The sequence below is a fragment of the Oncorhynchus mykiss genome, chromosome 27 (genome assembly GCF_013265735.2).
Source record: "Oncorhynchus mykiss isolate Arlee chromosome 27, USDA_OmykA_1.1, whole genome shotgun sequence".
NCBI classification, from domain to species: Eukaryota; Metazoa; Chordata; class Actinopteri; order Salmoniformes; family Salmonidae; genus Oncorhynchus; species Oncorhynchus mykiss.
The window spans coordinates 18,714,964-18,735,432 of NC_048591.1; the positions used below are offsets into that span (position 1 = coordinate 18,714,964).

General features: G+C 45.8%; 1 protein-coding gene across 7 annotated transcripts in view; it reads right to left on the reverse strand.

Moving 5' to 3' along the window:
* Positions 1-16,948, reverse strand: part of LOC110507115 (breast carcinoma-amplified sequence 3) — a 353,145-nt gene extending 336,197 nt beyond the window's left edge. For all 7 annotated transcript variants that reach the window (XM_036965503.1, XM_036965506.1, XM_036965504.1 and 4 more), the window contains exons 1-6: positions 16,833-16,948; positions 13,932-14,022; positions 13,503-13,557; positions 13,168-13,243; positions 8,919-9,025; positions 2,191-2,272 (exon numbers count right to left, since the gene is read on the reverse strand). In XM_036965503.1, the coding sequence (XP_036821398.1) occupies positions 2,191-2,272; positions 8,919-9,025; positions 13,168-13,243; positions 13,503-13,557; positions 13,932-14,002 (391 nt within the window). In that variant the 5' untranslated portion in view covers positions 14,003-14,022; positions 16,833-16,948. The remainder of the gene's footprint in view (positions 1-2,190; positions 2,273-8,918; positions 9,026-13,167; positions 13,244-13,502; positions 13,558-13,931; positions 14,023-16,832) is intronic.
* Between the last annotated feature and the right edge of the window lie 3,521 nt (positions 16,949-20,469).

Here is a 20,469-nt window from a genome sequence, read left to right on the forward strand (position 1 = left end):
GGGGAGTCATTTAGCCCTGACAGTAATCAGTGTGAGTTCCTGTGGTGTGACCGTGCCGTGTGGGAGAGCCAATGTGCCGTCCTCAAACCCCTAACACTCCCAAACACAGCCTTTCTTCTGCACTCATATTTCTGTCATCAAACATCACAACGGGTCACCATATTGAGCTGTAGGCAAATATGATTTCCCCAAAAGACCAAAGGGTTTCATTTGAACAATGCATTTAGGAAAATAAACAGTTTCTGTAAATACAGTCAGGGGGAAAATGATCTAAGATTCCTTCATGACTAGTGTTGACTATGCTTTGATTATGAGTAGACTGTAATTTCAGAGATATAATATAGCTCCATTTCAAACTCGACATTTGTATGTTTGACTGTTGCGTGTGTGTTTATATCATTTATAGAGGAAGGCAAGTCTGTACTGAAGAAAACATGTTTGCTGTTATAAATGATATAATTTCCAGAGCCATTTCAGTAATTAGTCCCTTTACATGGAGGCTGGGCCTCTGGGTCATCTGAGTTCAGGTCCAACACAATACTATTACTACATCCATTCTACTGTTCAAGAGACCAACAGAAGGCTCATACTGTACATATTAGGATGACTTGTCATCAATGCTCATCTATTGTACTGTGAATCCCTTTGGTAGGCGTATATATGGCCTATACCAGAAGACGGAAGAAAAGAGCATAGGTTACAAACTCCGGGATGCTGGACAGATAAACGGATCGCTCTCTTCGGAAAAACACCACTTCCTCCTCTATTCCAGGAAGGGGCCTTTTGACTTATTTGAACCGACACCTATTTTCAGGACTTTCCAAACCCGCCCACCCAGGATCCCGACTGAAACAATTGGTCTTTTAACAGCTGCCACAGAGCAACAGTGTTTGCGCCGGCTGCGTCTAACAGATTGCAATCAGTGTCTCTCGCTCTCTCCCCCCGCTACTCTGGTAGTACAATTCATTTTTATTTTAGCAGTCAGAGAATCGTTCCCCTCATGTGTTGGGTATCTGCTGCTTCTTATTACTGTTGGTGGCTTTCATCCCTGTCCAGGGCCCTTTCAATGCTGTCATTGTGCATTGTTGAAATCTGCCAAAGGACCGGAACACAGAGCGAGAACAAAAAGCTGATTTTCTCACCAGAACGCCACATGCTAGCGTTTTGTGCTTTTCACTTAATTTCTGAATTATACCTGCAGTGACAGCAAATTCAAACTTCATGCCTAGAGAATAACGAATTGGCAGAACGAGGGAAATCCAATTGTATATGGGTTTCAGAGGATGTGAATGCTTACGGTCTTATATTAGATACAACGGTGTGTCTGTGAGGGTGGTCCATAGGCAATCTAGAGGTGATATGTCCCCTCTGCTTTCCATTGAAGTCTCTGATTGAACATGATTAGATCAGAACCTTGGACATGTTTTTCCCTGGCCTGCTTCTCTTCCATACCTAACCTTTAGAAATGCTATTACCCCTGTAATACAATGGGGCCAATGAGTGACTTGAGAGAGGGAGAGAAATAAATGGTGGGGGGGGGGGGGGGGGCTCACCAGAGCTCTGTCACTTCATTCTGAACCAGTGGGGGCCAGGCCAACAGTATGATTGAGGCCAGGACTGCCTTTAATATTAGGATAGGAACAGGAAGAGAGGGGACGCTGGCATGGGGCTTCTGACTATTAACAAACAGGTAGTCTTTAATTAATCCATGACATATCACAGCAAACACACACACGCCACATCCTCAAACGACAAATTGTGCCACATTTAACTTAGTTTCAAGAGCGGTCCTTGAGCACTGGCGAGAACTGATTTGAGCTATAAGTGATTTAATTTTTGGGGGGGAGGAGAGGCTGTGTTGAAAACCCACATCAGAGGAATAACAAGACCAATGTGCTTCAAAAACGCATACATTTAACTTGCAGATTGGGTGGATACATATTGACTGAAGTGGACAGAGAGGAGGTTCATGTGGCAAGACAAGCTGAAAACAGCCAAGCTTTTCTACTGATTTCTAGAACGAAAGCATATTGAGGACCTGAGTCCCTGGGAACAATCGCTTACAATGTGCATCACACTCAGATGGTCTGATGTGAATGCGTAGAACGACAGAAATACAAGACTGGGAAACGTTAGGGTAGAAGTAAAAGGTGAAAAATGGTAGAGGTAGGCAGGTTGATAGATACTCACTGATATGGGGCGCTGGCAGGATGTGGGCAGCTCTCACAGGTCCGTGGCGCACAGAGAAAAGCTCCTGGGCCTCCCCACCCAGCTACAACAGAGAGGGGGGAAAAAAAGAGAGTAGAGCAAGTTCAACAACAATGTAAGAACAAGTAAATGTAACAAGTCAAAAGGTAGTGTCACCAGTGAAAAGTCAAACGCTTTGAGACTATTTTACAGTGGCTGGCCAGCTTTCTCTCGCCGTCCTTCTGACATAAATGCATACAATGAACGCTCAGTCTAAGACCACTCTCATTTACTCTGATTTCTTATAAATAAAGGAAATGTAACAAATGAATTTAAAAAGAGGACATTGTTGTTTTACGGTTGTTGCGGTATAGTTCCGTCAAAAACACTTGGCCAAGCAAACACCAGCTGAACAGAGGAAATAGAGCTAGGCAGGGGGACAAGCCCACCTATACAATGCTAGGGTAAACATTTCATATAAAACCGTTAACATTTTGCCATAGTCAACAGGGCTGGAGTTGTTCTTTCTGATGATAATAAACTCCATGCGTTTGGTGAGGTGACCACTAGTTCTTTACGAGGCGGCCATACTTCTGATTAAGCCTCAGCGTAATGATAAGAATTATCAACGCTACACAACCACAAACTTAAAGCTCCGGTTTGGATGGAGGCTAAAGGGCTAAGAAGTCGGCAGCAGGGCAAAGTCAAAAGACAATGTGGGGGCCCCTAGCTGGAACAAAGAGAGATTTGTTCACGCTGGGAAAAAAATACAAAAATCTATTCCAACTGCGTGGAAAGGGGCTTGTCAAGGAGGAAGGGGGCCCTAGAGGGAGATTGGAGGGGGTGGCCTAGAGGGAGAGGAAGGGGAGCACTAAAGGGAGTGGAGGAGGGGCTGGTGGTTGAAGTGCCAACCAAACCGTAGTGAAAGCTACCAACAAAGGTCCCCAAAGCATTCCGATGCAAACGAGCAGCCTACTCTTTCTTTCTGTGACTGAGCCAACGGGACAGAGCGGGCTGCGGTGTCGCCTGGCTGGCAAGACCAGCAGTCTGATAACCAGACAGCTCAGCTAATTGGTTTCAAAAGCGCTATGACTGATGCCAAAAATACTTTTAAAATGCTTTGAACAGAACTGAAATCAAACATAGCCTACATACAGTATCTGAAGTAAAGAATAACAGGTTAGCAGCTGGATAGTGTTCAGGAAATAGTGTTCCCACATTGACATGTTGAACATGGCCGCCACACCTGTTGTTCACCCAGCGTGTACTGTGTAGGCCTATATCCCCTGTCATTCTGAGAAGTTGCAGTATCTATAGCTGGAGGTCACCAATATATCAGAGGTTATTGTAAGTTGCTTCCTGTCTTTACTGTTGTATCAGATGCAATGAGAACTGTTCATGGAATTAAAGTGGTAGCTGTGCCCCTGTTCGAGGCTCCAGAGATGCTAGGTCATCCCCTGCATTAGGCCCCAGAGAGAGGCTTGGATAGTCGGGTCAGAACCCGTGCGTGGTCCGTGGTGGCTCTGACGCCTGTAATAGTCGGGTCAGAACCCGTGCGTGGTCCGTGGTGGCTCTGACGCCTGTAATAGTCAGGTCAGAACCCGTGCGTGGTCCGTGGTGGCTCTGACGCCTGTAATGGTCAGGTCAGAACCCGTGCGTGGTCCGTGGTGGCTCTGACGCCTGTAATAGTCAGGTCAGAACCTGTGCGTGGTCCGTGGTGGCTCTGACGCCTGTAATAGTCGGGTCAGAACCCGTGCGTGGTCCGTGGTGGCTCTGACGCCTGTAATAGTCAGGTCAGAACCCGTGCGTGGTCCGTGGTGGCTCTGACGCCTGTAATGGTCAGGTCAGAACCCGTGCGTGGTCCATGGTGGCTCTGACGCCTGTAATGGTCAGGTCAGAACCCGTGCGTGGTCCGTGGTGGCTCTGACGCCTGTAATAGTCAGGTCAGAACCCGTGCGTGGTCCGTGGTGGCTCTGACGCCTGTAATAGTCGGGTCAGAACCCGTGCGTGGTCCGTGGTGGCTCTGACGCCTGTAATAGTCGGGTCAGAACCCGTGCGTGGTCCGTGGTGGCTCTGACGCCTGTAATAGTCAGGTCAGAACCCGTGCGTGGTCCGTGGTGGCTCTGACGCCTGTAATGGTCAGGTCAGAACCCGTGCGTGGTCCGTGGTGGCTCTGACGCCTGTAATGGTCAGGTCAGAACCCGTGCGTGGTCCGTGGTGGCTCTGACGCCTGTAATGGTCAGGTCAGAACCCGTGCGTGGTCCGTGGTGGCTCTGACGCCTGTAATAGTCAGGTCAGAACCCGTGCGTGGTCCGTGGTGGCTCTGACGCCTGTAATAGTCAGGTCAGAACCCGTGCGTGGTCCGTGGTGGCTCTGACGCCTGTAATAGTCAGGTCAGAACCCGTGCGTGGTCCGTGGTGGCTCTGACGCCTGTAATAGTCAGGTCAGAACCCGTGCGTGGTCCGTGGTGGCTCTGACGCCTGTAATAGTCAGGTCAGAACCCGTGCGTGGTCCGTGGTGGCTCTGACGCCTGTAATGGTGCATTGTTTTAAGCTCTAAGCTCCACTTTTGTGATGTTTTTTGTGTTAAATTACAGCGAAACGTGCATTATCACATTACTGTCACCATAATCCACGTGTCTTAAGTAGATAAGCACATCCGAGGATGAATGCTCTTTTGCGCAATTAGTAGCCTCTTTTCAAAGTGGTGGATCAGGCCATTGTTTTTATTAAAAGTGCAGCTCGGTCCAGTGGCATTAAACTAGAGCATCATAAACCACTAGCAGGTTAAAGGAGCACAGAGAGAGGGAATAAGTGGGACTATGGTGGGAGGATGGAGGATGGGTGGGATTCCTACGGCAAATGGAGTTGGAGAATAATGGAATTTGCTGGATTGTGTGTGGTGGGTGGGCGGGGGGTTAGGATAATGACAATATGGTGGGCATTGTGCATTACCCCACAGCTCATCCTTGCTTTACATGGCTCTGTGTGACAAGACAGCCAGCCAGGCATCAACAACATCCGTCTCTGCTTTCTGCCATTACATTAGCCGCCTGTCTACACAGCAGCAATATGCCCAATTGCTTCTTTCTGTGTGTGTGTCTTTTTTTTTAAATATATCATAAAATTAATTCAATTCAATTCTGGGTCTGGGTGGGATGTTATTTGTGGAAACTAGTGTTGTACACCGTGTTTTAATCTCTGTATTACCCCTCAGTTGTAGACAGACAGACATGCATTCAGACAGGACACACGGCAAGGGCATATTGATGGTGGATGAATATGAACAATGAATAATTTTCAACAAAATTAAGTGCTTTTGGGGATCCTAAAACAACAGCTGATTTCAATTTTACCTTCCACCATGAGAGAGACATAACACTTGGTACTAAGGCCACAAGCGGGGGCCGTTTTCACTGTTGAGCTTCCAAGCAGGCGGTGGACCAGCAGTGATAACTTTTCTCCCTCTTGGAAGCACATGAAGACAGGCTGATTTGTCCCTATCTGGGAATGTACTTCATTAATAACAGCGCCCACACAGACACCTCTCTTCAAAGATGGTCATTTCCCCCAACACCTCTTCAGGCCAACAACTTGCCCACAGTAGTATGGGCCTCATCTGTCTGGGACAGGGCAGGCGACACCAATCCAGTCAAAGATCCCTCGCTGTCTGAGGGGACAGTAATGCACACACACGGACGGTTGATATGCACATACACACTCTGTAGGGCGTCTGATGAGGAGTGTGTGTGTGTGTGTGTCTCTCCATGCAGTCAGTGCCATTACAGAGGGTGTAGGCTTAGCGACTGTCAAAAAAACTTCACAGCTACTCAGGGTTCGAGACCGAGGTGCTATCATAACTTAATATGAACCCAGTGAAAAAAACACGTCCCGGAAACATGCCAAAATCACAGAAAAACTACAAGAGGGGTAAGAGTGTGATATAAAGAGGAGCAACACCGCAACAGTATCGAGTGTATCGCCCAGTTGGGGCCAATTCCAATTCTACTCCTTGGTTGACTGGTATTGAAATGGAACTATACTGTACCCAACTCGAGATGGTACTAGAATACTCTATATGTAGTGCAGCAGCACATCTGTAGCTAGCTGGCTATGGCCCTTCTCCTCTCCTCATTTATTCTGGATGGTATTATGTAGGCTGGCTATGGCCCTTATCCTCTCCTCATTTATTCTGGATGGTATTATGTAGGCTGGCTATGACCCTTCTCTCCTCATTTATTCTGGATGGTATTATGTAGGCTGGCTATGGCCCTTCTCCTCTCCTCATTTATTCTGGATGGTATTATGTAGGCTGGCTATGGCCCTTCTCCTCTCCTCATTTATTCTGGATGGTATTATGTAGGCTGGCTATGGCCCTTCTCCTCTCCTCATTTATTCTGGATGGTATTATGTAGGCTGGCTATGACCCTTCTCTCCTCATTTATTCTGGATGGTATTATGTAGGCTGGCTATGGCCCTTCTCCTTTCCTCATTTATTCTGGATGGTATTATGTAGACTGGCTAGTGTAGCACATCTGTAGCTAGCTGGCTATGGCCCTTCTCTCCTCATTTATCCTGGATGGTATTATGTAGGCTGGCTATGGCCCTTCTCTCCACATTTATTCTGGATGGTATTATGTAGGCTGGATAGTGTAGCACATCTGTAGCTAGCTGGCTATGGTCCTTCTCTCCACATTTATTCTGGATGGTATTATGTAGGCTGGCTAGTGTAGCACATCTGTAGCTAGCTGGCTATGGTCCTTCTCTCCTCATTTATTCTGGATGGTATTATGTAGGCTGGATAGTGTAGCACATCTGTAGCTAGCTGGCTATGACCCTTCTCTCCTCATTTATTCTGGATGGTATTATGTAGGCTGGATAGTGTAGCACATCTGTAGCTAGCTGCATATAGTTCCTCTCTTCTTTAAGAGAGAAGAGGTGCGCTAACAACAGAGACGTTGTTCACAGCCACATCCCACCAGTGTGTGTGAGTCAGCCCCAGTGTGTGGAGGGGGAAGTGTGTCATTTTCTTGGTGGCCTGTGGATGTTTAGAAAGGACTGATTAAGGACTTAGGCTGTTTAGATCTCACAGGATGCATGTTAAGTTAGCATGTTTCTGTGACAGCTTGCACGTGGAACCTGATAGTCCTAAATAGAGGCCTTTGCAGAATTGCAGGTTATTTGTTAAGTTGTAGAGCTGACAAAATTGTCTAATGATTTTACTAGAGAATATCTCAGTTATTATTTTCAGATAATCCTGGAAATGACTTTACTGTGGTTGAAAAATGAGTCAAAAGAACAGCTCTTTCAAATAGCCTTTACATTGAAATTAAAATCAAAAGAATACAAAACTGTTTTTTTTTTTAAAGTGCAGGAAAAACATTAATGCTATTTCCACTCTTAGGTTCTTCCATGAGTGGTTTCTTACTTTATTTCAATCCATATTCCTCCTTAAATATTTGACCCTGGGATGATACCAGTCACAACACAAACCACCTTAAAAGAATATCAAAAGTCCTCCATCTTGTTGGCTAAGTCTACCTCCTCAGTGACAGATGAGGAGAGAAGGAAATCAGTGGCCCTTCTCTCACCTCCATGATTCTCCCCACATTGTGGAGGCCTGCGCATGTCTCTCTATTGTTCAAGTCTACTCAATGTGGGTGCACAATAGTGATGGGTCAAAGAAAATCGATACAGTTCCACATCGGGATATTGTTTTTGATGATATCACAATATTATTTGTCTTAGTCGGCTGTACCAAAACGCCAGTATTTACTATCAAAGTTTGTTCTCCATCTTCTTTTTAAACAGGGAACAATTTGTTTCAGCACTTTTACTGTCATGACTAATAAAAATGTTGATGTCTCCCTCTTGTCCCTCTGCAGCAGACATATGGTGCTCAATTTGTTTGGAACATCGAATTGCAATAAAATCACAGTATCGAACACATATAGAATCGCAACATATCGTATCGGCACCTAAGTATTGTGATAATATCGTATCGTGAGGTCCCTTGCAATTCCCAGCCGGAGTGCACAATAGGTGCTATGGTTCCTGTAATTATGGGACCTGGATAGAGTAGTGTATTGTGTGACCCACCCAAACTGCTCATCAAATGTAAACAGCTCTATATTTAAAATTAAATATTTCAACACCAAAAACACAAAGATCTGTATTTCATATGTTAACAACCACAACACAGATCCTAGATAAACTGTTGGTGCAGAAGTTGTCAAGACTTGTAATTAACTGGAGCATTTTATAATGAAAATAACTGTTAACACCCTGGTCTATCCTGACATCTAGTGGGAGACAAGGGGTACTGCAAATGAGAAACAATAATGTCTGGGGTTTTTAACCTTTATTTAACGAGGCAAGTCAGTTAAGAACAGATTCTTATTTACAATGACGGCCACCACTGGCCAAAACCGGACGACGCTGGGCCAATTGTGTGTCGCCCTATTGGACTCCCAATCACGGCCTGGTTGTGATACAGCCTGGATTCAAACCAGGGTGTCTGTAGTGACGCCTCAAGCACTGAGATGCAGTGTCTTAGAGAGCAGCGCCACTCATGTCTGTTGTTGTTCAACATCTTTCTATTCAAAATGTATTTATAAAGCCCTTCATCAGCAGATGTCACAAAGTGCTTATTCCGAAACCCAGCCTAAAACCCCAAACAGTAAGCTTCAACACCAACACCAACAACAGCACAGTAACAACAAAAACACTCACGGATATGCTCCAGATCTGCATCCCGTCTGCATAACCAATCATGAGGCAGAGGGGAGGGTCACTGCTGCCACTGTGCATCTCCAGGAACTCTGGGGAGCGGGACGTATCTGATGGACACACAGGGAAGTTAGACATTTATATTCAGTCAACTCTGTAGACTTATTCAAACTTATTTTGATTTCAATTCATATGATGAATTGACAATCAAACTACAACTGCCTGGGGGGGTCTAATCAGAACCAGTGAAGACAGGGGGAGGGGGTCTAATCAGAACCAGTGAAGACAGGGGGGGGGGTCCTAATCAGAACCAGTGAAGACAGGGGGGGATCTAATCAGAACCAGTGAAGACAGGGGGGGGGGGGGTCTAATCAGAACCAGTGAAGAGGGGGGGGGGGGGGGGGGGGGGGTCTAATCAGAACCAGTGAAGACAGGGGTGGGGGGTCTAATCAGAACCAGTGAAGACAGGGGGGGGGGTCTAATCAGAACCAGTGAAGACAGGGGAAGGGGGGTCTAATCAGAACCAGTGAAGACAGGGGGGGGGGGGGGTCTAATCAGAACCAGTGAAGACGGGGGGTGGGGGGTCTAATCAGAACCAGTGAAGACGGGGGGGGTCTAATCAGAACCAGTGAAGACGGGGGGGGGGGGGGGGTTAATCAGAACCAGTGAAGACGGGGGGGGGGGGGGGGGGGGGGGGGTCTAATCAGAACCAGTGAAGACGGGGGTGGGGGGTCTAATCAGAACCAGTGAAGACAGGGGGGGGGGGGGCTAATCAGAACCAGTGAAGACAGGGGGGGGGTCTAATCAGAACCAGTGAAGACGGGGGGGGGTCTAATCAGAACCAGTGAAGACGGGGGAGGGGGTCTAATCAGAACCAGTGAAGACGGGGTGGGGTGGGGGTCTAATCAGAACCAGTGAAGACGGGGGGGGTCTAATCAGAACCAGTCAAGACGGGGGGGGGTCTAATCAGAACCAGTGAAGACAGGGGGGGGGGGGTCTAATCAGAACCAGTGAAGACAGGGGGGGGGGTCTAATCAGAACCAGTGAAGACAGGGGTGGGGGTCTAATCAGAACCAGTGAAGAGGGGGGGAGGGGGTCTAATCTGAACCAGTGAAGACAGGGGTGGGGGGTCTAATCAGAACCAGTGAAGACAGGGGGGGGGGTCTAATCAGAACCAGTGAAGAGGGGGGGGGGGGGGGTCTAATCAGAACCAGTGAAGACAGGGGGGGGGGGTCTAATCAGAACCAGTGAAGACAGGGGGGGGGGGGGGGGCTAATCAGAACCAGTGAAGACAGGGGGGGGGTCTAATCAGAACCAGTGAAGACAGGGGGGGGGGGGTCTAATCAGAACCAGTGAAGAGGGGGGGAGGGGGTCTAATCTGAACCAGTGAAGACAGGGGTGGGGGGTCTAATCAGAACCAGTGAAGACAGGGGGGGGGGGGTCTAATCAGAACCAGTGAAGACAGGGGGGAGGGTCTAATCAGAACCAGTGAAGACAGGGGGGGGGGGGTCTAATCAGAACCAGTGAAGACAGGGGGGGGGGGGGGTCTAATCAGAACCACTGAAGAGGGGGGGGGGGGGGGGGTCTAATCAGAACCAGTGAAGACAGGGGGGGGGGGGGGGGTCTAATCAGAACCAGTGAAGGGGGGGGGTCTAATCAGAACCAGTGAAGGGGGGGGGTCTAATCAGAACCAGTGAAGGGGGGGGAGGGGGTCTAATCTGAACCAGTGAAGACAGGGGTGGGGGGTCTAATCAGAACCAGTGAAGACAGGGGGGGGGGGGGTCTAATCAGAACCAGTGAAGACGGGGGGTGGGGGGTCTAATCAGAACCAGTGAAGACGGGGGGGGTCTAATCAGAACCAGTGAAGACGGGGGGGGGGGTTTAATCAGAACCAGTGAAGACGGGGGGGGGGGTCTAATCAGAACCAGTGAAGACGGGGGTGGGGGGTCTAATCAGAACCAGTGAAGACAGGGGGGGGGGGGGGCTAATCAGAACCAGTGAAGACAGGGGGGGGGTCTAATCAGAACCAGTGAAGACGGGGGGGGGTCTAATCAGAACCAGTGAAGACGGGGGAGGGGGTCTAATCAGAACCAGTGAAGACGGGGTGGGGTGGGGGTCTAATCAGAACCAGTGAAGACGGGGGGGGTCTAATCAGAACCAGTCAAGACGGGGGGGGGTCTAATCAGAACCAGTGAAGACAGGGGGGGGGGGGGGTCTAATCAGAACCAGTGAAGACAGGGGGGGGGGTCTAATCAGAACCAGTGAAGACAGGGGTGGGGGTCTAATCAGAACCAGTGAAGAGGGGGGGAGGGGGTCTAATCTGAACCAGTGAAGACAGGGGTGGGGGGTCTAATCAGAACCAGTGAAGACAGGGGGGGGGGGTCTAATCAGAACCAGTGAAGAGGGGGGGGGGGGGGGGTCTAATCAGAACCAGTGAAGACAGGGGGGGGGGGTCTAATCAGAACCAGTGAAGACAGGGGGGGGGGGGGGGCTAATCAGAACCAGTGAAGACAGGGGGGGGGTCTAATCAGAACCAGTGAAGACAGGGGGGGGGGGGTCTAATCAGAACCAGTGAAGAGGGGGGGAGGGGGTCTAATCTGAACCAGTGAAGACAGGGGTGGGGGGTCTAATCAGAACCAGTGAAGACAGGGGGGGGGGGTCTAATCAGAACCAGTGAAGACAGGGGGGAGGGTCTAATCAGAACCAGTGAAGACAGGGGGGGGGGGTCTAATCAGAACCAGTGAAGACAGGGGGGGGGGGGGGGTCTAATCAGAACCAGTGAAGAGGGGGGGGGGGGGGGGGGTCTAATCAGAACCAGTGAAGACAGGGGGGGGGGGGGGGGTCTAATCAGAACCAGTGAAGGGGGGGGGTCTAATCAGAACCAGTGAAGACAGGGGGGGGGTCTAATCAGAACCAGTGAAGGGGGGGGAGGGGGTCTAATCTGAACCAGTGAAGACAGGGGTGGGGGGTCTAATCAGAACCAGTGAAGACAGGGGTGGGGGGTCTAATCAGAACCAGTGAAGAGGGGGGGGGGGGGTCTAATCAGAACCAGTGAAGACGGGGGGGGGGGGGTCTAATCAGAACCAGTGAAGGGGGGGGTCTAATCAGAACCAGTGAAGACAGGGGGGGGGTCTAATCAGAACCAGTGAAGGGGGGGGAGGGGGTCTAATCTGAACCAGTGAAGACAGGGGTGGGGGGTCTAATCAGAACCAGTGAAGACAGGGGGGGGGGGTCTAATCAGAACCAGTGAAGACAGGGGGGGGGGGGTCTAATCAGAACCAGTGAAGACGGGGGGGGGGTCTAATCAGAACCAGTGAAGACGGGGGGGGGGGGGTCTAATCAGAACCAGTGAAGACGGGGTGGGGGGGGGGTCTAATCAGAACCAGTGAAGACGGGGGGGGGTTTAATCAGAACCAGTGAAGACAGGGGGGGGGGTCTAATCAGAACCAGTGAAGACAGGGGGGGGGGGTCTAATCAGAACCAGTCAAGACGGGGGGGTCTAATCAGAACCAGTGAAGACAGGGGGGGGTCTAATCAGAACCAGTGAAGACAGGGGGGGGGGGGGGGGGGGTCTAATCAGAACCAGTCAAGATGGGGGGGGTCTAATCAGAACCAGTCAAGACGGGGGGGGTCTAATCAGAACCAGTGAAGACGGGGGGGACGGTTTTTAATGTATATGAGCCATTGCTTCCGTATAAAACAATTTGCTTTACATTGAGCATGCAAAGAAGCAGGGCTGGAACAGTGAAGCTCTAAATTGAACGCCAAACAGAAGTCCTCTTCAAAAGGTTTGCGTAAATAACATTAAAGTGGTCAAAATTTTTATAAACACAGACAAAACGCTGTGTCTAATCAACACAGCTGTTGTCAGATTGAGGGAGAGATCTGGCGCACACACACACACACACACACAGACTTGTGCCATTGAGATACATCAGACCTGTCACTCAAAGTCCTTACAAGAAATGAACCATCAAATGGTTCGCAAACAACGCCTGCCAAAGGAACTATTCATGTGTCACATTTAAACAGTTTTCTACCCAGGAATTCTAACAAGAGGCCACTTATCAGCATATTTCAGGAAACTCATAATACTCAAGAACCTGTTTATATATGGTTTAATCTAATCTGTGGATTTAAAATACCAGATAATATGAAGCAAGTTATCACTTGTTATCAAAATGTGTATGCCCTCCAAGGTTGAACACAACACAGTCAAGGGGGGAAGCTTTGAAACTGTTCTTGGACTTACCATTGATGTCGGCTTTCTCAAATCTGACCCAAACTATTTTCTCTTTTTCATCAGTTGGGGGTGCGCCAGTGTATGCCTTGAATTTGGACAAAAGACAAGTAGGAGATGAGGACAACAATTTATCAGATTAAATTACTGCACTCTGTTAATGTCATAGAATTACCTATTAAAACTTTAATAAGATAAATTGTGATTCAGTTAATCCTATACTTCAGCTCTCTCCGCCGTATAAAAACACCATTGACAGCCTGAGTAAGTCAATCTGAATAAGGGTAACATGTAATACACATTTCTGTTACTGTAGAAAAGATGACAATCAATGGAAACAGTCTTACCTGAGGGACCACATCTTGGAGGAAGGTCACAACACTCTCCATATACGACTGCTCACTGTAACACAAGAGCATTACCTTGTTGAATGTGTACACCTATGAGGAGAATATTTGTAGTGTATGCATAGGTAAGTATTGGTAAGTATAAGTATTGTCTTTGCACTTAATTCAGCTAAATTGGTTGTAGTTAACACTTTATGTTATGCACTCCCCACCTCAAAAAGTAGCCAAGGAAATATACTGAACCAGATCATATTGATCCATAGCACATGTCTGAAACGGATGGTCAATAACAACCATCATGGGACTAGCTGTTAGGCAATGTCATGTCTTTTCAAGGGGAAACTTGTGTAAGTAGGTAGACCAGACACCTCAGGTGCAATAGCTGAAAGCCTATTATTCTGTGTGTTTATTGTGTGTGTGTGTCCTTACGTGGCAGCTTGTGCTCGCACCACAACCCCTCCAGCACAGCGGCTTGGTCTGCGCGGAGATTCTGATGCCATTCTGTCTCCAAGTCTTTATTCTACAGAGGAAAGAACATGACGATTACAATCCGGTAATAGCTAGGTTTAATTTATGTCTCTGTCTCCATAAAGGTCGAGACTAGTAGACTTTCATATAGGATGTAGAATGGTCACGAAAGATCTTGAACAGATTCCTACCACTTTTGGTTGTACTAATAGAACATTTTGTACTACAAAATGTAGGCCTAACGGTACACCTGATAGTCAACACAGTAAACCACGCCCCGCCCCAACAAACCTGCCTAATATAACCATGATTAGGACCAAATCATTACATTCAGTAACTAGGATGAAAGTCTGTTTCTTATTTTCAATACATTTGCTGTATCACATATCAATTTGAGCTTGATTACCGTTGCTACATTAAATTATCTGAAAGTTATTAAAGCAACAAAAAAAGAGAGAATTCTGTTAATTGTCTACAGCTCAGCATTCAACACCATAGTCCCCTCCAAGCCCATCACCAAGCTAAGGTCCCTGGGACTGAACACCTCTCTCTGCAACTGGATCCTGGACTTGCTGACGGGCTGCCCCCAGTTGGTGAGGGTAAGCAACAACACATCCGCCATGCTGACCCTCAACACGGGGGCCCCTCATGGGAGTCTGCTTAGTCCCCTTCTGTACTCCCTATTCACCCACGACTGCGTGGCCAAGCACAACACCATCATTAATTTTTCAGATGACACAACGGTGGTAGGCCTGATCACCGACAACGATGAGACAGCCTATAGGGAGGAGGTCAGAAACAGGGCAGTGTGGTGCCCGGACAACAACCTCTCCCTTTAACGTCAGCAAGACAAAGGAGCTGATCGCGGACTACATTCACATCAACGGGGCTGTAGTGGTGTGGGTCAAGAGCTTCAAGTTACTCGGTGTACACATCACTAAAGCTCTATCATGGTCCACAAACCAACACAGCTGTGAAGAAGGCACGACAACACCGCTTCCCCCTCAGGAGGCTGAAAAGATTTGGCATGAGCCCTCAGATGCACCATTGAGAGCATCACCACTGGCTGCATCACCACTTAGTATGGAAACTGCTTGGCATCTGACCACACGGTGCTAGAGGGTAGTGCGTACAGTAAATCAGTGGGGCCAAGCTCCCTGCCATCCAGGACCACTAAACCATGCGCCATCAGAGGAAGGCCCCCCCAAAAAATTGTCAAATACTCCAGCCACCCAAGTCATAGATTGTTCTGCTACTGCAAGCAGTACCAATGCACCAAGTCTGGAACATTGTTATGCGACTACAATTATCTCCTTTTTGTGTCTAATTTGAAACTGTGCCATTCAAAGGTGACTGTCTTCCAGGTAATGTGTTTGTATTTCTATTTACTGTTATGTGTATCATTTCGCTACACTCGCATTAACATCTGCTACCCATGTGTATGTGACAAATACAAAATGTATTTGATTTTAAATATAGTGGCTAACTGTTTTATTTGTTTTCATTCAGAAGTGTTGTTAGCCAGCTGTCAGACTGTGAATGGACTTGTACTAAATTTATCCAGTAGGGGAGAGTGGGGTAAATTGAACCATTTTTTACATTAAGCATCACTCCATCAAGGGATATATAGTATTCTAACAAAGATATCTAGGAGACATATATTTCACGATGTTGTGTATCCCTGGAAATAATCAGAATTCAAGTAAACATTAGTTTTGAAAACTTAGCTTGTCCAAAAAAAGTGGTCTCTTGGCACAACTTACCTTGGGTATGGTGTAAGTTTTGCTACAGGACAGGGTAAGTTAAGACGCCTACACATTTCTGTACTGAATGAAATTTAAAGACTACCTTTTTAAAACCATGTTTTTTATTTCCCAAACACAATTCAACAAAATTGCTTTTTGTCTTATTTTTCAGCATATTTTAACACAGGCTTAACACCTAACAAACTGTACATTTCTAAAACACTGTAAACATAGGCCAGACCACGTTTTTACCTTATATCACAGCCTTGCATTACACCTTGGAAGAAACATTTCAATTTGTTCAACTTGCCATTGGTTGAACTTCCCCCAAGGCAAACATTTTTAATAAATTAGCCCATATAGCTACAAGGATGCACTTTCATGCTAGGTGTTGGACCCCAAATGATGTATAGAACAATCTTAAAATTATATATTTTGGTTAAGATACAAGCATTATGAAACCTCTAACAATAAATGAATTTGACTTGGTGAAAATATGGTTTCTTCCTTCAGACTACATGAAATTATGACCTCTTCCTAAATATGTGGTCAAATTATACATTTTGTGTATGGTTTCCTAGAAGGATGGCTCAATTTACCCATTTGGCGCAACTTACTCCACTCTTCCCTAGTAGCTAACATACTAACTAGAGCCATCTTACAGTTTTAAAAAAATATATAAGTTTAACTACAAATGGATCTAGAAACTTGGGTTAAAGTAACTAACAAATATATGATTAGGTACACATACACGAACTACTGTTAGCCTTAACAATGATTGCAACATTTGGTAACACTGACAGCTAACTGGCTAGCTAGCTACTCTATCTAGCTCAAATTGGTTCTTCCAACTAGCTGGTCAGCTTCAAATCACAAACTAAAGATGACTTAGTTAGCTAACAATATTTTTTTTAAGTCAAAATTGTTTGATAAATATAGATAGCTAACTTAGATGTCAATAACTAACGTTAGTCTCCAGTCCTATTCTTTCTGTGACAGCAGCTAACGTTAACCACCACCAGACAAGTTATTTAATCAAACACCAGTAGCTACACCTATTTACTAAACATCATTCGCGAAGTTTCACCAACTAAAGTATATGTTATTCAATACGTACCTAGTGTGTTGTCTAGCTAGCTTGTTAGTTCAACGAATCTCCTAAACAATTGCCATAAAACAGTAGGAAAGACGTGGAAGAGTTAAAGACCAATGGTAGCACCCTCGCTGCGTTCACCAAGCCAATCAGTGTACGACAGAGGCGGGTGTTGTAGGTCCTCGACCAATCAGAGTGAATAATAATACCCTGTTTGTCCCAGGATAATTTTGAGGAATCTCGCAGATTATTTTGGGGGTGATTGTTATATTTGATCAACAGCTACATGTTATTTGCATGAGTCACAACAACAGATAATGACCCTGTCGTGAATGTGCTCACCATGACACAAAACCCGACTTCGAACCACACAGATTTGTTTGTTTACATCGAGTTCTCGCGTGATACTGTTTCGCATGTGTCTGAGGCAGTTTCAGCGAGAACTCTGGGCCCAGTTGCATGGAACATATTTACTTTTCTCATCTTTTAATTCAAGTTTCCTTCAATTGAATCAAATATTATGGATATACTGGGAAGATACATGTCTCTCCGCCCTAACAATGGGAGTCGTTGTCCACAAAGCGGCATGTCGGGCCTGTCCAGCTCCCGGCTATCCTTTCTTTGGATTGGTGGATACATTTAAGGGGTTTAAGGGGTTTTATTGGCATGGGAAACATGTTAACATTGCCAAAGCAAGTGAAGTAGATAATAAACAAAAGTGAAATTAACAGTAAACATTGTACTCACAGAAGTTCCAAAAGAATGAAGACATTTCAAATGTCATATTATGTATTTATAGTGTTGTAAACTATGTGCAAATAGTGAAAGTTCAAAAGGGAAAATAAATAAACATAAAAATGGGTTGTATTTACAATGGTGTTTGTTCTTCACTAGTTGCCCATTTCTTGCAGCAACAGGTCACAAATCTTGCTGCTGTGATGGCACACTGTGGTATTTCACCCAGTATTATGGGAGTTTATCAAAATCGGGTATGTTTTCAAATTCTTTGTGGATCTATGTAATCTGAAGGACATATGTGTCTATAATATGGTCATACATTTTGCAGGAGGTTAGGAAGTGCAGCTCAGTTTCCACCTAATTTTGTGGGCAGTGTGCACATGGTCTTCTCTGTCTTCTCTTGAGAGCCAGGTCTGTATAACCCGGCCTTCGCAATAGCAAGTCTATGCTCACCGAGTCTGTACATAGTCAAAGCTTTCCTTAAGTTTGGGTACATCTCATTATTAAAAGACATTTTTGAATATTCGATAAGAGTGCTTCTTCAATGAGATTTAACGGCGGTTGGCATCCAATATGTTGCATTACCGCCACATACTAGACTCCCTTATACTTTGCTTGAAATAATACAGTGCCTTGCGAAAGTATTCGGCCCCCTTGAACTTTGCGACCTTTTGCCACATTTCAGGCTTCAAACATAAAGATATAAAACTGTATTTTTTTGTGAAGAATCAACAACATGTGGGACACAATCATGAAGTGGAACGACATTTATTGGATATTTCAAACTTTTTTAACAAATCAAAAACTGAAAAATTGGATGTGCAAAATTATTCAGCCCCTTTACTTTCAGTGCAGCAAACTCTCTCCAGAAGTTCAGTGAGGATCTCTGAATGATCCAATGTTGACCTAAATGACTAATGATGATAAATACAATCCACCTGTGTGTAATCAAGTCTCCGTATAAATGCACCTGCACTGTGATAGTCTCAGAGGTCCGTTAAAAGCGCAGAGAGCATCATGAAGAGCAAGGAACACACCAGGCAGGTCCGAGATACTGCTGTGAAGAAGTTTAAAGCCGGATTTGGATACAAAAAGATTTCCCAAGCTTTAAACATCCCAAGGAGCACTGTGCAAGCGATAATATTGAAATGGAAGGAGTATCAGACCACTGCAAATCTACCAAGACCTGGCCGTCCCTCTAAACTTTCAGCTCATACAAGGAGAAGACTGATCAGAGATGCAGCCAAGAGGCCCATGAGGCCCTGTAGAGATCTACAGCTGAGGTGGGAGACTCTGTCCATAGGACAACAATCAGTCGTATATTGCACAAATCTGGCCTTTATGGAAGAGTGGCAAGAAGAAAGCCATTTCTTAAAGATATCCATAAAAAGTGTCGTTTAAAGTTTGCCACAAGCCACCTGGGAGACACACCAAACATGTGGAAGAAGGTGCTCCGGTCAGATGAAACCAAAATTGAACTTTTTGGCAACAATGCAAAACGTTATGTTTGGCGTAAAAGCAACACAGCTGAACACACCATCCCCACTGTCAAACATGGTGGTGGCAGCATCATGGTTTGGGCCTGCTTTTCTTCAGCAGGGACAGGGAAGATGGTTAAAATTGATGGGAAGATGGATGGAGCCAAATACAGGACCATTCTGGAAGAAAACCTGATGGAGTCTGCAAAAGACCTGAGACTGGGACGGAGATTTGTCTTCCAACAAGACAATGATCCAAAACATAAAGCAAAATCTACAATGGAATGGTTAAAAAATAAACATATCCAGGAAGAATGGCCAAGTCAAAGTCCAGACCTGAATCCAATCGAGAATCTGTGGAAAGAACTGAAAACTGCTGTTCACCAATGCTCTCCATCCAACCTCACTGAGCTCGAGCTGTTTTGCAAGGAGGAATGGGAAAAAATTTCAGTCTCTCGATGTGCAAAACTGATAGAGACATACCCCAAGCGACTTACAGCTGTAATCGCAGCAAAAGGTGGCGCTACAAAGTATTAACTTAAGGGGGCTGAATAATTTTGCACGCCCAATTTTTCAGTTTTTGATTTGTTAAAAAAGTTTGAAATATCCAATAAATGTCGTTCCACTTCATGATTGTGTCCCACTTGTTGTTGATTCTTCACAAAAAAATACAGTTTTATATCTTTATGTTTGAAGCCTGAAATGTGGCAAAAGGTCGCAAAGTTCAAGGGGGCCGAATACTTTCGCAAGGCACTGTAAATAAACAAATACCCTACCATCTAAAAAGAAAATCTAACAAATAAAATAAAAATAACACCACCCTACTCCACTATTTAGATCTATTTAGTCCTACCTCATGCCACCAACCTGAAAGGATGGGACATCACCACTTAAACACACCCTGTAACTCTTCTCACACAACCAAATACTTCTCTGCAGCTGCCACCACAATCTCAATTTTCTGCGACTTATGTCCATCCCTGCAGTAGTTGATAACCATTACTATAACTGCTAAAAATCCAATCTTACTGAAACACATATCACTTGTTGGCCTATCCCTCTGTACTGGTACAGATCTACTATTCACACCACTCCTCTCAGGATCCCTCTCCCTTGACCCATCTTCCTCTACTTTCTTCACTGCCTCAGCATATGACAACTTCTGCACTACTCTAACCTTAAACCCTTAAATGATTACCTTATCTTCAGAAATGTTTGAGGGACTATATGCAATACCCTTAAACAATTCCCTTAGGTAAGGTAACATTATTATTAAGGTAAGCCTTTAAGGGAAACACATAAAGTTGCACTTTGCAGAAATTCCTCTGCCATTTCCTGGTTGCTAAGATTTTAAACATAACCTTAACCACACTACTAACCCTAACATTAAGACCCAAAAGCTCATTTTAGTTTTCATACATTTTTACAACAGCGACTATTTAATC